We start from the raw sequence: 21,909 nt of genomic DNA on the forward strand, positions 1-21,909 counted from the left end.
CAGTTTTGCTGTATGCTCCATTTTCACTCTGTGGAGCTTGTACCCTGTGGTTTCAACAGCCAGTTCAGTTTTCAGAGAGAACTTGTGTGGCGTTGATTTTCTTTAGGTTAAAAAAAGTTCAGTAACTCAGAGACAGTATCTAAGGTTTCTGTCATCTGCCACAAACCACAGTCTGCAAGCATACTCACCTTTTTGTCAAAATTATGCTCTTCACCTAAAAATACATCTGAGCAGAAACTTATCTTCAGATCTTGTTTCTTGCATTTTTGTGTGTAACGCAGTTTGAGGGTTGGTTTGGTTTGGCTTTTTAAAACATTTATTATCTTTGTTCCCGCTGCTGACAGGAAGGAGAGATGCACACAATACATAAACTAAATATACTTTTTATTAGCAAGGCTCTTAAAATACAGTCTTGTATTCAGCAGCTTAGCTGATGAAAACAGTTTAAAGCAGATTGAATTACTCCATGTACCACTAAAACCAAGGATGGGTGCTGTATCCCTGCAAGAACAACATGCTTAATTTTCAGCTTAACTCACACTACTTTCAGCTGACTTCTCATCTTTCCTACATCAGTTGGGGAAGCCACTGCCTTTTTATGGCAAGACTACCACGATATTCTTACTGTTGAGGTCTGATTTCTGTTTGTGTCCACATGTGAGTCTGGCCCTTTTTCTCCTACCTGTAGTCCCTATGGTGGTGTTGGTGCAGCAGGGCTGGCCCCTCCTGGGTCATTGTACCAGTTCCCATATGTGGAATGTGTTTGCTTCAGTCTCCTCCATCCACTGACCTCCACTCAACTTCCTCTGAAGTGCTAAGCTCCCTTCATTATCTTCATTCCTGATGTGTCTGAGAGGCTTTATTCCAACCCTCTCGCACCTCTCTCTCCAGTCCATATTATGCAAGTGATTTCTCGGTCCTTATTTTTCCTGTCTTTCTCCCTCTCTCATAAAACTGGAGGGAGTTTTGCGCCTTCTCCACTTGCTCTGTTCCATTTCTTGTATTGATCCTTAGTCACATTTGGCCACATCTGGTGTTTGATTCACTAATTCTGACTGTGCTCTGGTTGTTCTGGTATCTCCTTAGAACTCAAGCCAAATGTGGTAAAACATGAACCATATTCCTTACCATTATTCCTCTTCTTCCTCTTAAAATCTTTGACAGCCATCACCATATTCCAGTGAGATAATTACAAAAATGCTACACAATATCAGATCTCCCTACTTAGCAACTTTCCCTTCCACTTCCTTTAGCGCTCTGTCCATACAACTCTGCCACAGCCTTGGCTGCTGGAATCTGTCCTTGGCTACAGCAGGAGCTCCATGCAAACCAATGCCTTCTCCCTCTTCCTGAACACTGCAGCTTTATGAATGCCTCTTCCTCCCCAGTTTGTTCTTTCCTCTAACTTACTAGTTCCCCAGTTCTCAAAACCAAAATAATTGACTTCTAGGTGAAACTGTTTTAATATTTTGCCACCATCCAACCATTAGTTGTCACATATGAAGATAAAACAAGCTTAAAGCATGCAAACCTCAGGAATGTTTCCTGTCTAATCAAAGCTGAGATTTTGCTCACAAGATCCTTGCCACTGACAGCAAAAGTTCTGTACACATTTACACTGCTCATCTTAAAAAAAAAAAAAATAGTATGACCCAAGCACACTCCAGCAAAAGCAGAAAACTGAAGCACTGACACACACACAAATGACTTTTACATGGTATTTCCAAGCCTAGATGCATTGTGTGTTGAACAAACATATAGGCAGATGAATATAAGCCTTTATGTAATTTAGAACTGGAATTCCACAACCAGCACTAACAGAGCTAACAGCACTAACAGAGAAACAGGCAACATCACAGTATTAACACTGTAAATGGAACCAGGGAGATGTAAGGTAGCAAGATCAGTTCATGAACAGCAGTAACTTGGCATTCACATAGAAGCTGGTCCTAGCATCCAAACTGATGAGAAATCAACCATTTCCCTCTCCTCAGAGTATCCTTGGAACTGTATCAAACCTCTTCCATCATCTTGTCTCTAGCTTTGTTCTTTGTGGACAACTATTTTTTTCTTTATATTCATAGTTTAAAAAGAACCCAAAAATGCCAGGATGCTGTAATAATCTGTGAATATATAGCAAACCTAGCTGTTAATTTTCTTTATGCTGGCATGTAATTCTCTAGGGGGTGTCCAGAAACATGAAGCTGAATTTTAGTTTATTGAAGCATCCACTGTAGGCAGCGTAGGCTGGTACTTAGACGTTGCCAGTGATCTCAGAATAAAGAGATGGAGGAGGAAAGTGCAAATTAGAATAAATTTCTCCAGAACAAAATAAATTTCTCTTGACCACTAAGTTTTAAGAGTTGGCTTAATATGCCCTGAAAGTACAAAATTGTTAGTTATAAAATGAGCTAATATGCAGACAGGTGTAATGTGAACTCAAGGTCAAGGTTTGCTTGAGATTAAATGTTCCAGTGTCTACAAGGACAAAGCCATTTCTAAAACAGTGCTTAGCTTCACTGTGACTACTAAATTATACTATAAATTATTTTTCCCCCATAATCCTTGTTCCTTACACCAAATTCATCCTTGACTGCACAATTCTGTGTGTAATTCAGGCTTCAGAAATGAAGTGAAACAGCTAAGTGTAACATATTCCCCAAAATACATTCTTTTGCAGAAAAAGAGCTGTTTATAATTCAACATTCTCACTTCAAATTTTTACCCCTAATGTCACAAAAGCCTTCCATTCTTTGTCAAAGATGTTTTAATTTCAATTGTTTCTGCTAAATGGAATCAACAACTTTGGTTATTTAAAACAAAGCATGACTTTTCTTTCACGTTGGGCAAGGGGAGATGGGGGAATTGTCTGTACAAAAAGCTCTCACATCATTTGAGTGCTCCCAACTTGCTCTCACCTTAAAATAGGAATGGAAAATGATGACAGAACATTGTTCTTGTAAGACTCTAAAATATTCTCTAAATTAAAATGTACCAGTATAAACCTTTTAGCATTTTTTTGTTCCATAACTTACTTAGAATTAAATCATTACTACATAGACAATAATGGAATTGAGTTTAAGGCATACGTGTATTACCTCTTGCCGTTTAGGAATGTTTGGGAGCACTGTACAGTCCAGATCCCGTTATTATGTTAAGATACCTTCTTGCTTTCTCAGAGGGTAGAAAATATGGTAGCAGAGCAACAAAGCCTCATCTCTTGGCACACCACCTTACTGATCAGTCCTACAGCTCAGTGAGCAAATAGAATTGCTTCAGTGCACTTCAGTTAACAGCCAGTTAAACATATATGGCAACATGTAGGATGACCAGCTGTGGTGCAGAGCTCTGCAGTCACAGTGCACAGATCCTCACCCAGGAGGATGGGACACCACTGGCCTGTCAAAGCTGCACTTTGTGGACACACTTCAACACCCCTACGTCTACAGATTGCACAGCTTCTTTGCAGCTTTCCTCCCATCATTCCTCATTCATCGTTGCTTGTCATCTGTGAATACTCACTAGCAGTTTGCAAATTTTACACCCTTTCATTCTTTCTCAAGAGCAGCTGGCCTAAAAGTGGCCTTTTCTTTTAACTGGATACGCATCTCAGGCCTACCTCTTAAGTTTGGGTCTTAATTTGATTTCCTCCATCTCTGAGAGTAAGTACTCTGCATTTCTAGCTCTAACCTTCTTTTTCACAGTTCTTGAGCTGTGAGAGAAGGAAGTTACAGCCACCTCCTCCAACAAAGGAGCTGAGGACTAGGGACCTAGAGCTGTGGGATGCCCTTTGGTGTCCCTTACTCGGTGTATAGCCATACAAGTTCCATGCATTCACTGGCCAGCCCAGGCTGCTGCTAGTCCAAAGCAATGCATTTTCCTGAGAGAAAAATCTGGTGTTACTGTCACCCCTCTCTGCATTAGTTGCAGAAAGGATTTCTGTGTTTACTCATCCAAGTGAAACTTAGCCTTACTCCTTCCTGGAAAATGTTTTAAGCAGAAATCAATCTGAAGAGGCACCAGAAAAGAGTCAGATTGTTAAGGAAATTTACTATGACAAATCTTAGTCCCAGTTCAACAACTGGGTACTACTTAAAATAATCTTAGCAATAATTTAACTATCAAACACAGTCACAGCATTAAGAACCAAATCCAAATGTAAGAGATGTTTTTCCACTAGCCTATTAGCAAATACACAGTATGGGTTAAGACACCTTTACAAATTCTCTAAATTCAAATTAAATTGTATTCTTCCTATCTGTATTTTATTAATAAAGCTTAAGTAGGAAGCATCCTTTTAAAATCCATGATGTTTAAAAGCTTATCTTTCTCACTGAAAGAAGAGCTGAAAGAAGCAATCATCTCCCTTCTGGGAACTGCTATAACAGGGAAAGTTCAAATGTTGGTGGTGGATTTTTTTAAATTGGAGAAACAAGGTGTTTCCCCAAAGACAATTACTTAGTGCCAACATCTAATTCACAATAAATGCAGCGCTTTAGGCAAAACTGTCTTAAGGCAAAGCTTGAAATTTTGCATCTCTTAGTCCCTCAAAATACTAAAGAGGAGAAAGACACAAATTTCTCTCAAAATCAAAAACACAAAAGTGAGAAATCTGGCTACAACTTTAAATCTAGGAATTCCTAGAAGAAAGAGGATGATCTTTTAGTAAAGCTTTGGTTGAGAAAAGTAGCTTTATAATGGCTTAATAAACATGAACACTGAGAAAATGTCTCTGCCCACCTAAGCAATCTCACATGCAACTTTTTATCTCAAAAATACTAAGACCGATAAAAAGAAAAAGGCAGTTAAACCTCAAGATGCTGTAAGACTGCAGTGAAAGATAATAATCTGTAATAATAGGTCACAGATCTCTGCTACAAATTTGCCACTACAACACACACAGCTTGTTCGCAGCTGCAGCCAGAAATCAGGCTATTTGAAGCTTTCTTCCCCTTTTTGCAAAATAATTGTTTAAGTAAATTCTTCCTTTGTTTTGCTGGCATTCTACATGTCTCATGACAAAGGAAGAAGCAGTAACATCACAGTATATGTTGTATTTGGACATTTATATTGACACAAAACTGAAGGAATTTAATCACAGTGCAGATGTAGTCCCAATAACTGCAATAAAGTTCTGTAATCAAGTATTTTGCACTTGTAACCAATTCTCAGTTAAAATTATTAGATATCACAGGTTTAAAATAGGTTTCTATATACAGTTTCTGCCAAAGAAGGCAAATTACAGAATCTCAATTGAATTATGGAGAAAATAAGCCTAGAATTTAGCATAATTAAAACCAGCTAAAATATCAGTATAAAAAAGTATCACAACTAGTATTGACAATGCATGATTAAACCCAACCATGTGGGCAATGCAGAAATTGATAGAAATGTTCCTTTGTGTTTATTTTAATGCTATTAAGTGGCTTTAAATTAAAATTATTATTAGTAGCATCATGTCATAAATTACTTTGGACTTCACTGAAAATAAGTAATTTTAATCCTTGCATACTTTACCTTTTCAATTTCTATGTCCAAAGTCTGAGTAAGTTACTCAGATGCATAAGGGCCTGCAGTAGGCACAGAACCCTGTCATTCCGTAGGCACAGAAAGCAGGCATGTATTGAATACAGGTATATACAACTTACGAAAGTTAAGACAGCTGGGAAACCAGCAAGCACTAGCAGTTTCACAAAGCCTAAGCCTAATTTCCTTTCTTAAATCTGTCCAGGCTCTAATATGAAGATTTGTAATCATGCAAACACAACACCTTAAACTAACATGACATTCTTTAAGACAAAAAAGCCCCAAACAGAAAAAACCACATCTATTCCATCACACTGGACCTGAATTAAAATGTAATAAATCAGTTAAACTCAATCACTGTTGTCTGTTGAGAATTCTGGAAGTTCACTTTTCTAACTAGCTGTTGGCTTAACCTCTCTATGGTTGAGCGTGTTTAGATAAACTAAATACTCTAAAACTCAGCAAATGAAATCTAAGTTTTACATTATGGAGCATAAAGGTTAAACTTGGATTCAGAGGTAGGTACAAGTTGTCTCTGCCTTTATGACAAGCTCTAAGATTTAAAGAAACTATGGCACATTTGTTTTGAGTTTGGTTTATTTTTTAGCTGGTTGTGAGATAATAACCCTTTTTTAAGTTTTGAAAAACTGCAGGCTAAAATATTTTACAATTATATGCTGCTTTAGCAAAAAAAAAAAAGAAAGAGAAAAAACCCCAATCCTTGGTCAAACAAGAGATGAGAGTATCTATCACCCACCCCACCTTCATCAGCCAAGTGATCCCTTCAGTCTTCCTGAGCTAGGAAGCAAAAAAATCTTTAGTTTTCTCATGTACTTAACTTTTGATAGTACACTAGATATTCACTATATTGACACTGTAATAAGAGCACTTACATCAGTACTTTATTATTGTTTCTGTTAATGTGTATTCTCAGAAATGTACATATCACTGTAGGGGAACATGTCATGGCAGTCTTTGTGCACTCACCAACTCTAGGCATAGTGTGAAGAAACATTAATGGATTGTGTCAAATCAGTGTTAAATATTAAATGGGAATGCTTATTCTTTTATTCCAATTATCAGGATAATTTATAACTGTTGAGGAATACTTGCTTACAGTAGAAACCATTTCACTAAGTGCTCATTCCAAGTATTACTGTGGCAAATAACCAGAATCCTTGTTTCAAGCAGAAGGCTCCAAATTTGCTTTGGGACCAAGAATCACCTTGTACTAAGCAAGCTTTCTGCTTTTAGAAGTTACTTTAATTTCATGGTAAGAGTACTTTTGTCACACTGGACACTAAAATGTAAAGCCATTCTCATAGGCATTGCTTTTCCCAGAGGAAGTCTGCTCTTTTAGCTGAGCAAGAGATGACAGGCAGGTCAATATAAGTTAGTCTAGTCTCATTTTCTGTTTATCTGGAAGTAATTCCAGTTGAAGTAAGTTGAAAAGCAGACCAAGTTTTTCTATTTTGAAAGGGTGAAGTATTGTAGTATCAGCATCCTTTACCAAGCAATACAAGCACAGGTTACTTGTACACAACAGAAATGTGACTGCTATCAACTTTCGCTGCCAGTGAGTGTTCTGTTAGACTACATCTGTAATCCTGGATGTGAAAGTTTCTAATGTGTCATTTATGGTACCCCATCACCTCCTCCATCCCCACTTTCAATCAATTCATGTTTCTTCTTTTGCCTTATTGCCAAGCATCGTGCAATGCCCAGTGCACCTCCTTTTAAAAACCGTACAAAGTTGTCTCCCACCAGAGGACCTAGAGCAAAGAGGTTGGCTTCTTTAGTGCATTCGTAAGTGTATGGATCAATCTCTATAGGATTCCCCTTGCATGTGATGGGCTGGTTAGAGTGATGACCTATGCTACGTCCTTGGTCCTTTAGAAAGAAAAGATTAGGGTGAGAACCTATCAGAACTAAGGCTACAGAAAACTTCAAAATTTTCTTCAGTCCAGAGGCACTCTGAAGAACACATTTCATTTCAGGCTTGAAGGAAAGTACATTGTGTTCAGGGAAACTAGTGTAAGCAGAATGTTGGTTAGAGTCCACAGTATGGGACTGAGTACACATCATATGATAGACCTTGTGGTATTCAGGGTAAAGCTTTTTAGGTAACTGTTTGAAAATTAGGCTTGTATCGGTAACTCTTCTACGAAACACATGGATTACTGGGATGTTGTTGTTATAGGCACAGAGTACTGCATCAGCTGCTGTAAGTCCAGCACCCACAATTAACACAGGGTCCGCCTTTCCACGTAACTTTCCTTTGCTGATTGCAGCTCCGAAGTCAGACATGGAATGGAGGACAAAAGGGAAGTCTTCTCCTTCAACCTGTAATCGGCCAGGAGAATCAAAGGTTCCTGTGGCAAGAGCCACATTCTCAGCAAAGAGGCAGAAGGGCACATGAGAACCATCTGTTGCTCGCTGATAACCTCTGACTTCCCAGTTTCTCTTTATAAGTGATTTCTGTCCATCGTCCATTTCCAAATGCTGCGTTGAAATATCTTCATTTCGTTGACTTCTATCTTCGTCATCCTTTCCTCGGTAAAGTCTGGATACTGATGTTATGTAAACGTTGTCTCTGAAATTCTTTTGGAGGCCCATGACTTTAACATAGTGCTTATAATAACAAGCTATTTCCTCTGGCATTACTCGATCACTCTTTATATTTCTGAAACAAAATTGAATGGTTCCAGTTAATAGACTGACCTTACTGGTAATCTGAATATCATATATGACACGCCACAAGACAAGTCAAATTTATGAGGATTGAATCTGCTCAGTGTAACTGACACTGAGTTCAGTATCTTTAAATGCATTTATTTGTTCTCTTCATTCCTGTTATACAACACAAGGTAGTGTTTTTTTATATAGTTATAAGTCTTTATACAATATAAAGTGCTGTGGTGATTAACAAATCAGGTATAACAAAGCTCTGCAGTATCGTGGTTGCTCCATATGGAAATGTTTTACAAAGACATTTTAACATCACAGCTATCAACAATACAATATTGGCTGAACCTGCACTCAGTGAGAATACACTTACTTATGATGTAATTAATTAAATATCATAGTTAAGTGCTAATTTTGAAACTCTACATTCAGTATCTCACTGGAGCCAAGTATTTTTCATTATAGTTTGCAAAAGACCTCTCCTTTGCTAAGGTCACTAAGTATCAAATGAAGTAGTTCCATATCACATGAATGAATAAAGCAAGTATGGCTCAGAGTGTTACTGCAACAATACAAACAGGACTGTGATGTTGAAGTGTCCAGTAAAAAAAACGTTTTTGCACTGCAACCCTGGTATTTCATCTATGCTTTTCTCATGTTTGTTGCATTCTCATTTATAGAAAAATAAGCTGACAGTATAATTATTTGGAACAGGTGCATGAATTTTTGATGCTTCTTTAGAAGTAAGCTCTAGGAAGAAAAAGTAAACAACAGTGAACATCAGGATTGTCACACTTAATCTTATTTATAAGTACTCAATTCTCATAGTTTAACAAGATATAGCATATATACTTTCAAATGCTCAGGTTACTACTGTGAAAACTCTTGTGAGGTATTTATTGAAGAGGATAACGTGACAGTGTGACATCTCCTACAAAGAAACTTAGGATACTACATGACTAGAAATTCTCACCAGCATCAATTCTTTTAAATATGTTTAACTGTAGTATAACAGGTCAGCATTTCTGGTTTTAGCACTGTCAAAAACCATAAAATATAAACAAATTAGCTTCTGATAATAAGCATCTTATGGGATTTCAGTTAGTTAGGAGGCAAGATTACTTGGTTATCTAAGAAAACAATTAAAGAACAAAGGTACAGTTTCTTCACTGTAACTAGCTGTTCTGAAATGAGTAACAGTCTGCCCTTAAAGACATATGCCTAAGTAAATCTACTTCTTTTCCCATACATGCTACAAGAAAAATTTATTTTTACAGAACAAAGTCAGAAAAATTAAAACTTTAGAAAAAGCTTACGTAGTGTTCATTTGCTGACACAGACCTTTACAAACTGTATAACCAAAGTAATTTTTCTTTTAATTTTTTTCAAGAAACTTACTACCAGAAAATAACACTGTGAAATACTGAATTATGATCTTAAAATTAATACATAACATTCAGATGCTGCAGCTTTGCCTGTAAAAGCAAATACTGAAACTTACAACTTCCTGAATTACAAGAAAGCCAGTGTGCATAGCCACTTGTTGCATCTGTGTTGAAAGAGAAACTTCCAATACTTCTGCAGATATGAAATTCCTTCCTCCATCTTCCCTCAACTCTGATCAGAACTGCTTTCAGTAACAGTGCCTCTTTGTGAACTGCTGCTAGTATGTATGCTTTCAGTGCACTCACAAGCAATTACTCTGCCTGACCATTGTCCAGTTTTTTCCCATCAAAGTACACACCACCAGAAGAATTTCCAGTGCCATGAGGCAATTCAATAAACAAAACAAGAAGTCCTCCTGTGAACAGTGAAGTCTGAATGTTTTCCAGTTCTTCAAATAATGTTATCTGGATTTTTATAGCAGCGAGGATTCCCAAACAGATGAAGCAATATCCCTACCTGCGTTTGCTAGCTGCCCACTCCTTAAAGCTGAGGCCAGGCAATTCCATCCAGTCTCCAAAACTGATGGTTAGCATAGAGCCTTCCATGGACTGTGGTGAAAAAATGAGGATGCGTGACCAGACACATTTAAAATGCATATATTTATGTAAAAACCAAAAAAGTTCTTCTCACTGTACTCATTTAGAGCAATAAAATACCAGAACACAACAGAAAACCAGGACATTACATGAAGCATTGATGAACTACTTTTGTGTTACAGTTAGATACTGTTTTAATGAGCAACTACATGAGGTAATAGAGAAGAAAGAAATAGCATGTGAAAGGGAAACTAAAAGCAAGTTATTTAAAATACAAAAGAGGAAGAAAAACATGAAACCAGAAGCACATAAAGACATCAAGATTTTATATAAAATCATCTGGGAACAATGCAGACAAGAGAATAAAGGTTAGAGAAAATACTCTTTATTACAATTTTATAATTCAATAAATTTAAACTAGTAAAAAACACAATAATATAAGACTGCAGTTATATGCCCAAATAAAGGACAATTTTTTTCCTTCCTTTCTTATTTCCACAACGTATTTGAACTTTGGTATACAAGCAGCTGAATGGCATTACCATCAGCTGAATGGTATTACACAGCTGAATGGCATTACCATCTAGAACAGAAAGTAAAAGACAGTAAAAAAAAAATAGATAGTAAAAAAAAAAAAATAGATAGTAAAAAAAAATCCCAAACCACAAAGTTATCAAGTTACCCCAGAAGTGAAATGAAATTTTTACTCACATGCCAAGCCCCCCCAGGTGGTCCTTTACCAAGCACTATATGGGGAATATAATTATGTTGTTCCAGCTTCCAGTGCAGAACAGGCGGGTAGTCATACCCAAAGTCAGCATCGGGATGAAGCAACGTGTCAAAAAGCACAGCAACCGGGTTTGAAGAGCGTCCCTCGAGCCCTTCAGACAGGTACTCCAGATCCTGGAGTATGGAAAAACGTGACATGTTCATGCAACTTTTACTCTTCATCATGCTGTTCTAGCATACAGAAGTTGAATTGAAATAGAAAGCACAACTAATCCAAGCTGCATCTTAAGTAAAGTATTTAATGTAGAGATTCAATCAAAACACTTTTCAGGAATAACTGCTATTATTCAGCTCTTCTGTAACTGAATAAGACATTTCACTCATTTAAAAATTACATATTAATAAACCAGTAACACTGGGGCAAGTCAGTATTTGAAATTCTTTTTAGAACAAGAAGTAATGGACAAATCTTGAGATCAGAGCAACTTAGTAACATCTATATTTATATATACCAGACTGGTTTTAACAAAGAATTGCTAAAATTTTTAGGACCCCATTTTTGATAAAGCGAAATTGGAATCTAAAAACATAAAGTTTTAAACATCAAGTAGAAAAGGTGCCTTTGGCAGCTCTTAGGTAGTTCCAACATTAACTTTACTATATTTTAAAATAATCGAGGTATTATAAGTATTATTTTTAAACATTAAAACTAGGATTATTTTACAAAGCAGGCAATGTTGAAAAAAGTTTATAGAACTTTGTAAAATATTCACGTCAGTATCTATTAACAAGCCATGTTCTAAAACATTAATGATGCAATAGTAAATATCTGAAGAGGGAATAGAAGAGATTTGAAGAAAGAATTGGCTGTAAGGCCAATTTTTGTTGACAAAGATGGGACAGTTTAGCTTCCTAATTAGGCAAAATATCAGGGGGTCAGGGGAGGATGAAGTACATTAAAGGTCTGTAGCCAAAAGCTTAGGCAACTTATTCTCCTGCCAAACAAAAAGACATTGAGACTTAAGGTAAACATTAAATGCAACCACCACAGCACTGAAACAAAAACACTCTCCAAAATCCAAAGCTAAACAACCCCCTACTTATTCCCTACAAACACAAATCCATGTTTGTATTTCAAATAAATTAGTCACAAAGGAGGCAATACAATTAGTGACAGCATTGTCAGTATCCATCAGGAGTACAGTGACATGAGTAGAAAACAATGACAACATGACAAGTGGAGTGAAAAATACTGGAGAAGATTTAACTATTATCAAATCAGGCAAAAAACTGGATGTATACAAGGGTTACAAATACAGAAGAAAAGCAACTGTGAGTACAACACAAACCCTGAAGGACGTATACGATTCCTAAAGGAAAAATACATAGTGTTTACAGAGAATAATATGCCCCTAACATTACTAAAATTGAAATCTTAATAAGAATTGGAGTATTTGGGAAGATTTTAACTTGAACTTTGTGTATTTGAAGTATGTTATCAGCATGTGTTCTTTGGTGACAGTGCCCAAAAACATCCCAGGACATGAAAGGTGGAATTCCTGCATCAGCCACTCACTGACCAAGTGGTAACTTTAGACACTCCTTGTCAAGCAGTACAAACACAACAAAGGGCAGACTGCAAAACCAAAAAACACCACAAAAACACCCACATGTCACAGGTTTGTATCCAATAGTCATGAGTTGATTATATTTCAATTAACAGAGTAACAAAATACCTTATTAATGCATTACAAATGTGACTAGGTAAATAGGCTGGTTCTTTATAATGGAATCTGCAGAATTTTTTTGGATAAGCCGTTCTTTTTATCTGCAGTTCTCTACATATAAATTGTTACAAGCCAGCAAGGAAGGTATATACTGCTCTTTCTTTTACAAGTAGGAAAAAAAAGAGGTCAAGAGACTTAAGTTTTTTGAGGCCACACAGTTACTGAGCTTTACTGTGGTCTAATTCTTTGAGGAGTAAGAATATTAAGCCTTTTCTTGTCTATGGCACTGCTTAATAAAGTTGCAAAAGCATTTTAAACAGGGTCATTAAAGAAAGCCCACTGTTTCATAACCCTGCTTGCAGTAGGAAAAGAGCCAGACAAGATGGCAACCAAAGCTTACTTGATCAACAATGGAAAGATGTCGAGCTTCTTCTAATTTCGTATGTAGAATGGGGTTTGGGTGTATAGCTTCAGGAGACAAATATGGCCTGTATCCAGAGAGCAGGTAAGAAAGACAAATTCCCGAAGGTCCATTTCCTATTAAAGAAAGAAGTTATGCTTTAGTAAAAATTTCAGAAATATACAGTTTGTAAGTCACAAAATATACAGCAACAAAATAACACTGAAGTAGTATAAAGCCATACTGTCCTGAGCCAAAGCATCTTATAAACCTGGCAGTAAAATAAAGCCTTACACAGGACTGTCTTTCAAGTAAACAGACTAAAGTCTTTTCCAGATAACAAAGAACAACATATGTATGACTGTTTATATCAAAAACAAAATGCATATAAAGGAGTTCCATAATTTAATATGTCAAATGCATTATTCTTGTGTGACAATGGCCCAAAGGATAATGGTCTGCCTGTCAATCACAGTGATATCTGAACATTATGGCCATCTTACAATCTCTACTCCCACAGGCACTGTACAACACAGAGCAGAAAGACAATCCAGAGCATATGCTCTTCAGGCCACAAAATAAAGGGAAGAAAGAGACAAGCAGAAAGCTGAAGACTGGAAGTCAGATGAGAAGTTACAGACATGGCAAAACAGCAACACAAAAGCTAAGTGAAGACAGATACAGTTGATAAATAGTAAAGTACAAGATACTCATGTAAGACCACATTCACTGTTCAGCAATAATATCAATTCACACATTTTTATCCTCTTTGTAGCATTTTATAATCTGTACGTGTGCACTGATGCAACTTTATTAGACACCTATTTTTAAAATATTACTAAAGGTATAAAATGGATAGGACCAAAACATTATCATAAAGTAAACATCTCTATCTATTTATCTAGTATTAAACAAAGTAGGGGACCATATTTATCACATGCAAATACAGAAGTAACACTCAGGTTCCAAAGTCAGATATTGAAAGCTATACAAAAGGAAACCCAGAAAAGTATGTGCTATGATAGAGAATTTAAATATTTGACTATGTATTGTTAATTCCGTAGCTCCTCTTCCTCATTAACTGAATGAAAAGCACAGTGTTCTTCTAATGAGGCACTCATCAATACTTTGTTTGCCTTCTAGAGTGGCACTCAAGGTATTTAGCACACACTATGCAAATTCTGGGCTTAAGTTACTAATTTATTCATGCTTTTTATAGCACTCAATTGTCAGACATTAGCTCTTACTTCCAACCATTTCAGCTCTTGATGTGAAGAGTTCACATGCCATTTCCTGTTCCCCAGCACCTTCGCACACACTGTTTTCATCACCTGTTAAAAATCTCACTTCTTCAATGCCTGTCTCTTCTGTCTTTTCTGATTCCTCAGTTCCTAAATCCCCCATCAGTTTGCTGAGACCCTGTTCATTCTCTTCATACATTGGATCTCTTTCCTCCTCCACCAGCCTAAACTCAATCTGGTCCCAGTGGCAGAATATCCCATGGTTTATTACGATGCAGTGCACACAGACTGGTCACAGCCATGGCCTACAAGGAAATCAAGCGGGCTCACTACAGATGAGTTCTTCAAAGGCTGAGACTGTTAAGTTACAAGAAATCTTCAATAAGCACATTTTCTGCAAAGGCCTAGAACCCAAGTGAGCATGTGAGAGTGCACAGTGGCTCCTATCAAACAATTTAGTTTTTGTATCCAAACATGGAGCCAAAAATAAGAGCATTACAGTGCCTGTGTACTGCAAAGGCCATCACCATCATCATCATCATCATCATCATCATCATGGCTAGGCTTCGCAAACTAAGATTTGAGAGGGGTTCTACCCACGCTTGCTACAAGCGTGCTGATGGCTAAAAAGGCCAATAAAGCACTGGAAAAAGACTGTCCAGGGAAGCTGTCAATTTCCATCATTGGATACTATAAGATAATTCAATCAAAAGTTTGTAATAGAAGGTCTAAATATTGGTGATCTTCCCTACATTATTTCCCAAACTACTTCAATTTCTATTTTGCTATATACAAAAAAGTCAGTAAAGAATCCAATGACTGATATAGGTCTTCCTTACTCTCACAATGTTCTGCCCTCCCACAAAAAGATCAGCTGGATATCCTTTAGTTCAAGAATTTAAAGCTTACAGCAGATGCAAACCCCTTACTTGCCACACGAGATGGAAGTGAGAGAACCTTAGCAATACAGTGAAACTATCCATAACAAAATCATATGAAATTATGAAAACACTGTAATCACAAAAATAGTCCGTAAGCATTCCCATGACTAAATTCTTAACTGTTTTTAGAATTATAAACTTGTGCACAGTAAAGAATTTTCTACCTTTTTACAAGTGCATAGCTAGCTTTTTTTTTTTTTCCTACTGGGGTGTAAACTAAGTGAGTCCACAATGGAAAAATATGTTCCATATCCAAGCATGTCATGCTAAAGATTATTCCTACTGGAGAAGACGAAAAAGAACCAAACAGATAAAAAGGTTGCAAAAACAAAGGCTGGCAAAAGACAAGGAAATTATTGAGGGTGGGATTATGTTAAGGTGAATTACTGTCACTGAGCTCCCCAGCAACTTCCCTGGGACCATCCAGAGAGGTGATCCAAATTCAGTTCCTATTCTTTGAGCAGACTGAGTCCAAGGTAAAGAAATTTCCTTGAGGTTACACTGTCAAGAACGCAAAAAATGAAGGTTCAGCTGCAAGGTGTGCAATTACGCACATGCTATGGTTTTCCCAGAAAATCCTTTGTGAAAACAAAAAAAAATCGTTTTGAAATGAGAAATTTGCATCCAAGGAGTCTGTTCTTTATTTACACACAGTGTCTCCAATAACAACTCTGACTACAGCTGAGAGGTATTACTATTATAAAAATTTTAGATATACAATCAAGATACCTTAAAACTCCATGGCCCTGTTCATTTAAGAAGCTTCTCCTGATCAACAGCAAACAACAGTGCAATCATCTTTACATTCTGTGTCGAAATTTAAAGTAAATAATGAACTTCAAGTATCGTAACAGCTTGTTATTTGGATGACAAGTGACAACACTGTGTTTACACAGTAATGACCAAAACTACCATAGAAGATGAAAGTGTATAGCATAGAACATGCTCCAAACTTAGAGCTCCAGCATTAAATTCTTCAATCCCAACTCATTCAAAAGGAATGGACCTTTTCTTCCCGAGAGACAGGTACTGCACAGAAGTTATTAAACCACTACGCACTGTGTTTGTATATGGGGGGCATGACAAGTCTATTTTCATTCTCTTCTACTACACTATCAAATCATTTCTACATCCCTTTGAAAGCTCTTTGGTGAGACAATGAATTAGTGACAATAGGCTGCCAGTGGAGAAGATCAGCTTGCGAAGTGGTTCAAATATATCTGTGAAAAAGCACTGGGGCAATGTGTTTGTTTTTCAAGAAGAGATAGTCAAGGCAGCTGTGTTTGGTGTCAGCACCTTGCAAGGCACTCTAGACAAAATATGCATTAAGCATAGGTATTTGCATAAAGCAGATCTGCAAACCTAAACCGTGAAAACTGAGTCACTGACCATATGGCAAACCTATACTAAGGTTGACAAAATGCCAGGAAACCGCTGCTCTTCAACTATGATGCAGAACTTATCAAGTGATTCACGTCTGTCACATCCACTTAAGTCTATTACATGGCCACTATTTTAAGATACCATGAAGAGAGCTTCCAGAACAGGCATTGTACAAACATCAGGCTTTCAAAGTTGTGGAAGCTTACTGTGAACACGATTATGTTGAAAACATCAATCTCCATAATCTCTGCTTGTTTGCAGGTCCTTGCTCTAGTCCCAACAGCTCTGGACTAGATTACTGAAAACCTTCTTTACTCCAGATCTTTTCTTTATCCCCTCATGAAGTCATGGTGATAAGGAGCTAGTGACCAGCTGTTGCTGAAAAACCTTGGTCCAATACACATCACCCTGGCACCCTGAATTAAGCTGTGTGCCTATGGAGTCTGCTTCCTCTGCTATGCTGCCATTCGGCAGCATTTGACAAGTACTAGCCTTTAAGTGTTTAATCAAGACTACAATTTATTGTTTTAAACTGGCTGAGTTGACTTGGGTTCATTTTGGAAAAGATGGGGAAATATTTAGACATTAGTGATGGATAAAATAAAGAAAAAGGCAATGAATGAGAGGGTAGCACCTGACTTACACACAGCACACACTTCACACAAAGCTTTTCACTGTCCTGTGACCCCAAAGATTTCTACTGGTGTACCATCAACAACCTCCATGCATCCTGAAGCAGACATATCACATTAATCAAACCCTATGTGATCAACACTAGAATCGATACAGTTACTCCATTAAGACTCCCATATCTGCTGCCAAATACTGCAGCTCATCTTGTCAAAGCACAATTTGAATTTAAATATACTCCCGGAAGTCCCTTAATGTAATTTTATGCTATTGTTGTTAATCACAACAACTGTATTACTCTAACAAACATCCTCACTGTAAGGATGCTCAGTATTACTTATTTAATGATAAATTATTTCATGCAGCAGGTCTATAAAGGCAATGGCAGTGACAGAGAATCTTTAAAGAAGTGAAAAAAACTCACCAATTATTACTACAGGCAGAGTAAGGAGGGAGTCTCCAGGCAGAACAGTTTCTTCAATTAAAGGCATTCTTTTAATCTTCCTTCCAAGGCTGTCTCCAAAATACTGGACAAAGGAATTCAAAAGCTGTCCTTCAGTTTCAGTGCTGCTGTACGTTCTAATTAAGAAGGACAGATGGGAGAAAACTAAAATGAAACAGTGAACTGTTGTCAGAACAGTCTCTTCAAAAACAAAGTTGCTTTTGATGTTGTACTTTAAGAGCTATGAAACTGGCAAAATCGAGACCAAAACAGATACATTTCACCCAATCCACAAAATTTTACTCTTCAGCACAGCTTTTCTAACAGAAGTTTTTTAAAAAGTCCACTTTCTCCTACCAAGTCTGCAGAAGGATAACAAAAAGGCACAGATGGCTCTGCAGAAATGCGTAGTTCTAATCGCAGTTTATACAAAGCCAAAGTATAACCACAAGCATTATTTTGATCCCACACACAGTAGAACTCATTCCTCATTATCCTTATCAAAGCAGGAGATACACACCGCCTAGCCAATTAACAACATTAAGGCCAGCCAAATCCTGAAGGAGCTGCTGAGGTATTCGTGTCCCTTCCCGCTGGCTGAGCCGCACACAGAACTTCGCCTCAACAAATTTCTATTCGGGGAGAAGTAAGGCTGGTTAAAGCTGGCGGTGATGTGACGATGGATCCTTGTGAAGCGATCCCTTTAAGCCCTAGACACAACCCATCCTACCACTGTTAAAGGAAAAGCCTTTACAAAAGGGATTGCCATGCAGTCAGGTCAGCTCCTGTGCAGCAGACTGCTTTCATCCCTAGCCATTTTCCTAGATTTCTCAGTTCTTTCTCTGAGAAACATCTGCTTGGGTTTTTCTCATAGCTTTTCACCATCTAAATGTCCTTCTAGACTTTGAAGACTTGTTTTATACTGTTTTCTGTTTCATTATTTAGGAGTCTCTTCCGAATCCTTTCCAGGACACTGAAGAAGAACACACAATCAGTTTAGCTAGAATAAAAGGTAAATTAAAAATAGTTGTCTTCCAAATAAAGGCAACAAATTTTTAATTAAAAATACCCAAATCAACAGTTCTAAACATTTTTCTCTTTGCAGTTTTAATTAATAACTAAAAGTACTCATCTATTTCCTAAGAATTTGCATATCTTAAAGCTATTCTAGTGTTTCAGGCATTATTTTCTACACAGGACTGAAATCGTAACACACTGATCTAATTCCCATGGCCTTCAAGAAGCCACGTAGGCTCCCAAGTGCCTCCCACGGCACTGAAGGTTCTGTTTCCTCAACGGGGAAGTCTGAAGTAAACTAGAGACAGAGACAGACAGTAACAACAGCAACAGTACACTCTGTAATACATCTCTCTGATGGCTATGTGTTAAAAAGGGTAGGGAGCTATTCTAAGGTTGCATTTATTTTGGAAAGTACTTGGTATCTGTATTTCCTGCAGTACAACAAAAAAGTTTGCAAAGTGCTTACTGTTTGAGTACAGCTGCACGTTAGCTCTTCAAGACGCCTAACATACAAACAGCATGAGTTAGATGCGGAGGAGAAGTCGAAAGTGAGGGGATATCTAATTATCATACTGATTTTTTCACTTCCGCTTTTAGATAGGCATAGACAGAAGAGTTTGTTTTCCATCCTTTGTTCAGAGTTAACTCAGGCAATAGTACCTGAAAGACAGGTTTAAAGGGAGCATGCATGTTTTAGTGTGGTTTTATGATGCGTGCTGTGCCAGAGAGAACATGAAACCAAAAGAAACAAGTCAAAACCTCTTTTGTGGTTATATGCACAATGATGTAGGCTACAAAAGAATCTTTTAACAATAAGAATGTTGCTTCTGTGTAGCTCAGTGCATCACAAATCACCAAACGGGTAATTTTGCACAGAAATATCCTTATACAACCTGCGGTTTCTCAGCTATGGTGCAAAGGACTGTTGTCAAGAGCACGTTTTTCCTTTGCAAGAGCATCGTATCAGAACCCAGCAAGATCTTAAGTTAGGGGCCACTATCTTCCTAACCTCTGAACAACACTGAAAGCCACCAAGTACCAGAAGTTTTAGCCTTGATAAACTCAATGGTGGACAGCTTTGCAGTGGTGGGGATTGGGTATAATTATCTATAACTGTAGTCCTGCAGAGACGCAAGTGGGCACAAGATGAGTCACTTCCAACGCTAGCGCTCAGTTTATCTTATGCTGGTCACACCAAATAACCTCGAGAATTACATTCGGTCAATCGCCTAGATTCTGAACATGTGCAAACGTGAATCCTTTTTTATGTCAAAACACAGGATACATATAACAGTTTTTCTCCCGTTTGAAAAAGGTAATAATAATTATTTGATAATACCTACTAATTAGATGCAGGTTATTGAGTGGTGCCTTTTTCAGATAGCAGTTTTGAAAGATCCTAGAATGCCCTACGTACTTTTAGGGGAAAGAAAAAAAAAAGAAACGGACTGTGATGGGCGGTTAGCAGAAAAACTCGTTATATAAACGGAATTTGAACCCGGTCTCGAGCTGACACTTCGGGAAGCGCATTTCACGCCGTCGGATGGCTGGGTTTTTTCCAGGTGCCCGGGGGCGCGGTGCCATCAGGGCCGGCATCCCCGGCGGTGCCGCCGCGCACCGGGCGGCGCGGGCAGACCCCGGCCCAGCCGCCCCCGGAGCTGCCCAAGGTCACGGCGAGCCCGCCCGGGCCCCGCCGCCGCCGCCATCCCCTCCCGCAGCGGAGGGGCCGTGCGGGGCCGGGCAACGCAGCAGCCCCGCGGAGGCCGCGGCATCGCTCCCCGCCCGCCGCCGTGCCCGTCCCGCTCCCCTGCGACAGCCCCGACCCCACCGCCCGCTCCCCGCCGCCGCCTCACCTGAAGTGACCGGCCAGGGAGCAGCGGCAGCACCACACGGGCATGGGGAGCGCCGGCGGGGCCCAGCGATGAGGCTGCGGGGGGACAGCGCGCCCCGGCTCCCTCTACCCCACCTCCGGCCGCCGCCGCCGCCACAGTGGGGCCCGCGCGGCGCCGTCCGCCCGCCCCGCTCCCGGGCGGCAGCGGGTCACAGCGGGAGGAGGAGCCGCCAGCACCGGCACGGAGGGAGGGAGGGAGGGAGGGAGGAGGGACGAGCTGGGTGAGGAGAGCAGAGGATGGGAGAGCGCCGCTTCCTCCTCCCGGCGCCGCCGCGGCCCCGCGCGCCCGCTCCCCGCAGCAGGATGCGGGATGCGCCGCCTCCCCCCGGGAAGGCGGGGAGGGACGGGAGCCCCGGCCTGGCGCGGTGGAAGGAGGAACGGGAAGGCGGAGCAGCGGCGGGAGACACCTCCTTGGGCCGGGGAGGGACCTGCGGTTCCTGAGGCGGCTTACACCGACCTGCGGTGGCCAGTTAAAAATTTTTGGTGCACCTTTTGGCCTATTCGGGAACAAAGCTTCATATATGATCAGTTAGTTGTTTTAAATTGTGACTTCTTATAAATATTTTGCAGGTTTTCTTATTTGGGATAAAGCATTCCTTACCCAGTCTTTCCCTGGTCATAGTGACTGCAGTCGGCAGGACCTCGGGAGGTCATCCAGTCCAGCCCTCTGCCCAGGAGTGTGGCCACTTGGGTTTTGAGTATGTCCAAGGCTGGAGACTTCGTGATATCCCTGAGCAACCTGCTCAGGGGTTTGACCACCCTCGCAATGAAATCGTGTTTCCTTATGTTCATGTGGAATTTCCTCTATTTCAGTTTGCACTCTTATCCTGTCCTAGAGAACCACTGAGTTCCCTCCCATCTTCTGATGAACTCTTCTTCATTCTCTCCCACCAAATGTTTATGCACATGGATTAAGATCCCTCTAACCCTTCTCTTCCACTGTCTGAAGTCCCAGCTTTCTCAGACTCTGCACATAGTAGTCAGCCTGCTGTGTGAGAACCTCATGTCTGGTTTTCTCTCTAAAAGTCTACCAAGCAATAAGGGCGAATACCAATAAAATCTATTACTATTTCTTAAACAATTGCAGCCTTTCACTCAGAGTTAAACTTGACAATTAGAAATGTCTTCTCTATGAATCTACTCCATAAATCCACAATAGCGGGATCTTAAAAGGCTGTAGAGTTAGTGTCTGAAAGTCACTATTGCTAGCTGACAGTCCAGTTCACCTCAAGGTTGTTCATTGAACAGACTGTCATATCTGTAGTCAACAAATAATTACTGCTTAATAGCCCTGCTCTGGTTCCACGAGAAA

At 39.2% G+C, this 21,909-nt stretch overlaps 1 protein-coding gene across 2 annotated transcripts; it reads right to left on the reverse strand.

Annotated features, from left to right (window-relative positions):
* Positions 1 to 367: 367 nt before the first annotated feature.
* On the reverse strand, positions 368 to 20,746 carry OSGIN2 (oxidative stress induced growth inhibitor family member 2). Of its 2 annotated transcripts, none has more exons than XM_050317500.1 (6): positions 20,560 to 20,746; positions 17,669 to 17,823; positions 13,050 to 13,186; positions 10,905 to 11,096; positions 10,114 to 10,205; positions 368 to 8,209 (listed from the first exon to the last, which is right to left on the reverse strand). In XM_050317500.1, the coding sequence occupies exons 1-6, from the start codon at positions 20,601 to 20,603 to the stop codon at positions 7,162 to 7,164; spliced, it is 1,668 nt and encodes a 555-aa protein (XP_050173457.1). In that variant the 5' UTR covers positions 20,604 to 20,746; the 3' UTR covers positions 368 to 7,161. The 2 variants fall into 2 exon arrangements, with proteins under 2 accessions (XP_050173457.1, XP_050173466.1); XM_050317509.1 differs by lacking the exon at positions 20,560 to 20,746 and adding an exon at positions 19,173 to 19,308.
* Between the last annotated feature and the right edge of the window lie 1,163 nt (positions 20,747 to 21,909).

Source organism: Myiozetetes cayanensis, unplaced genomic scaffold, assembly GCF_022539395.1.
Source record: "Myiozetetes cayanensis isolate MyiCay16 unplaced genomic scaffold, myiCay2020 scf1, whole genome shotgun sequence".
NCBI lineage: Eukaryota > Metazoa > Chordata > Aves > Passeriformes > Tyrannidae > Myiozetetes > Myiozetetes cayanensis.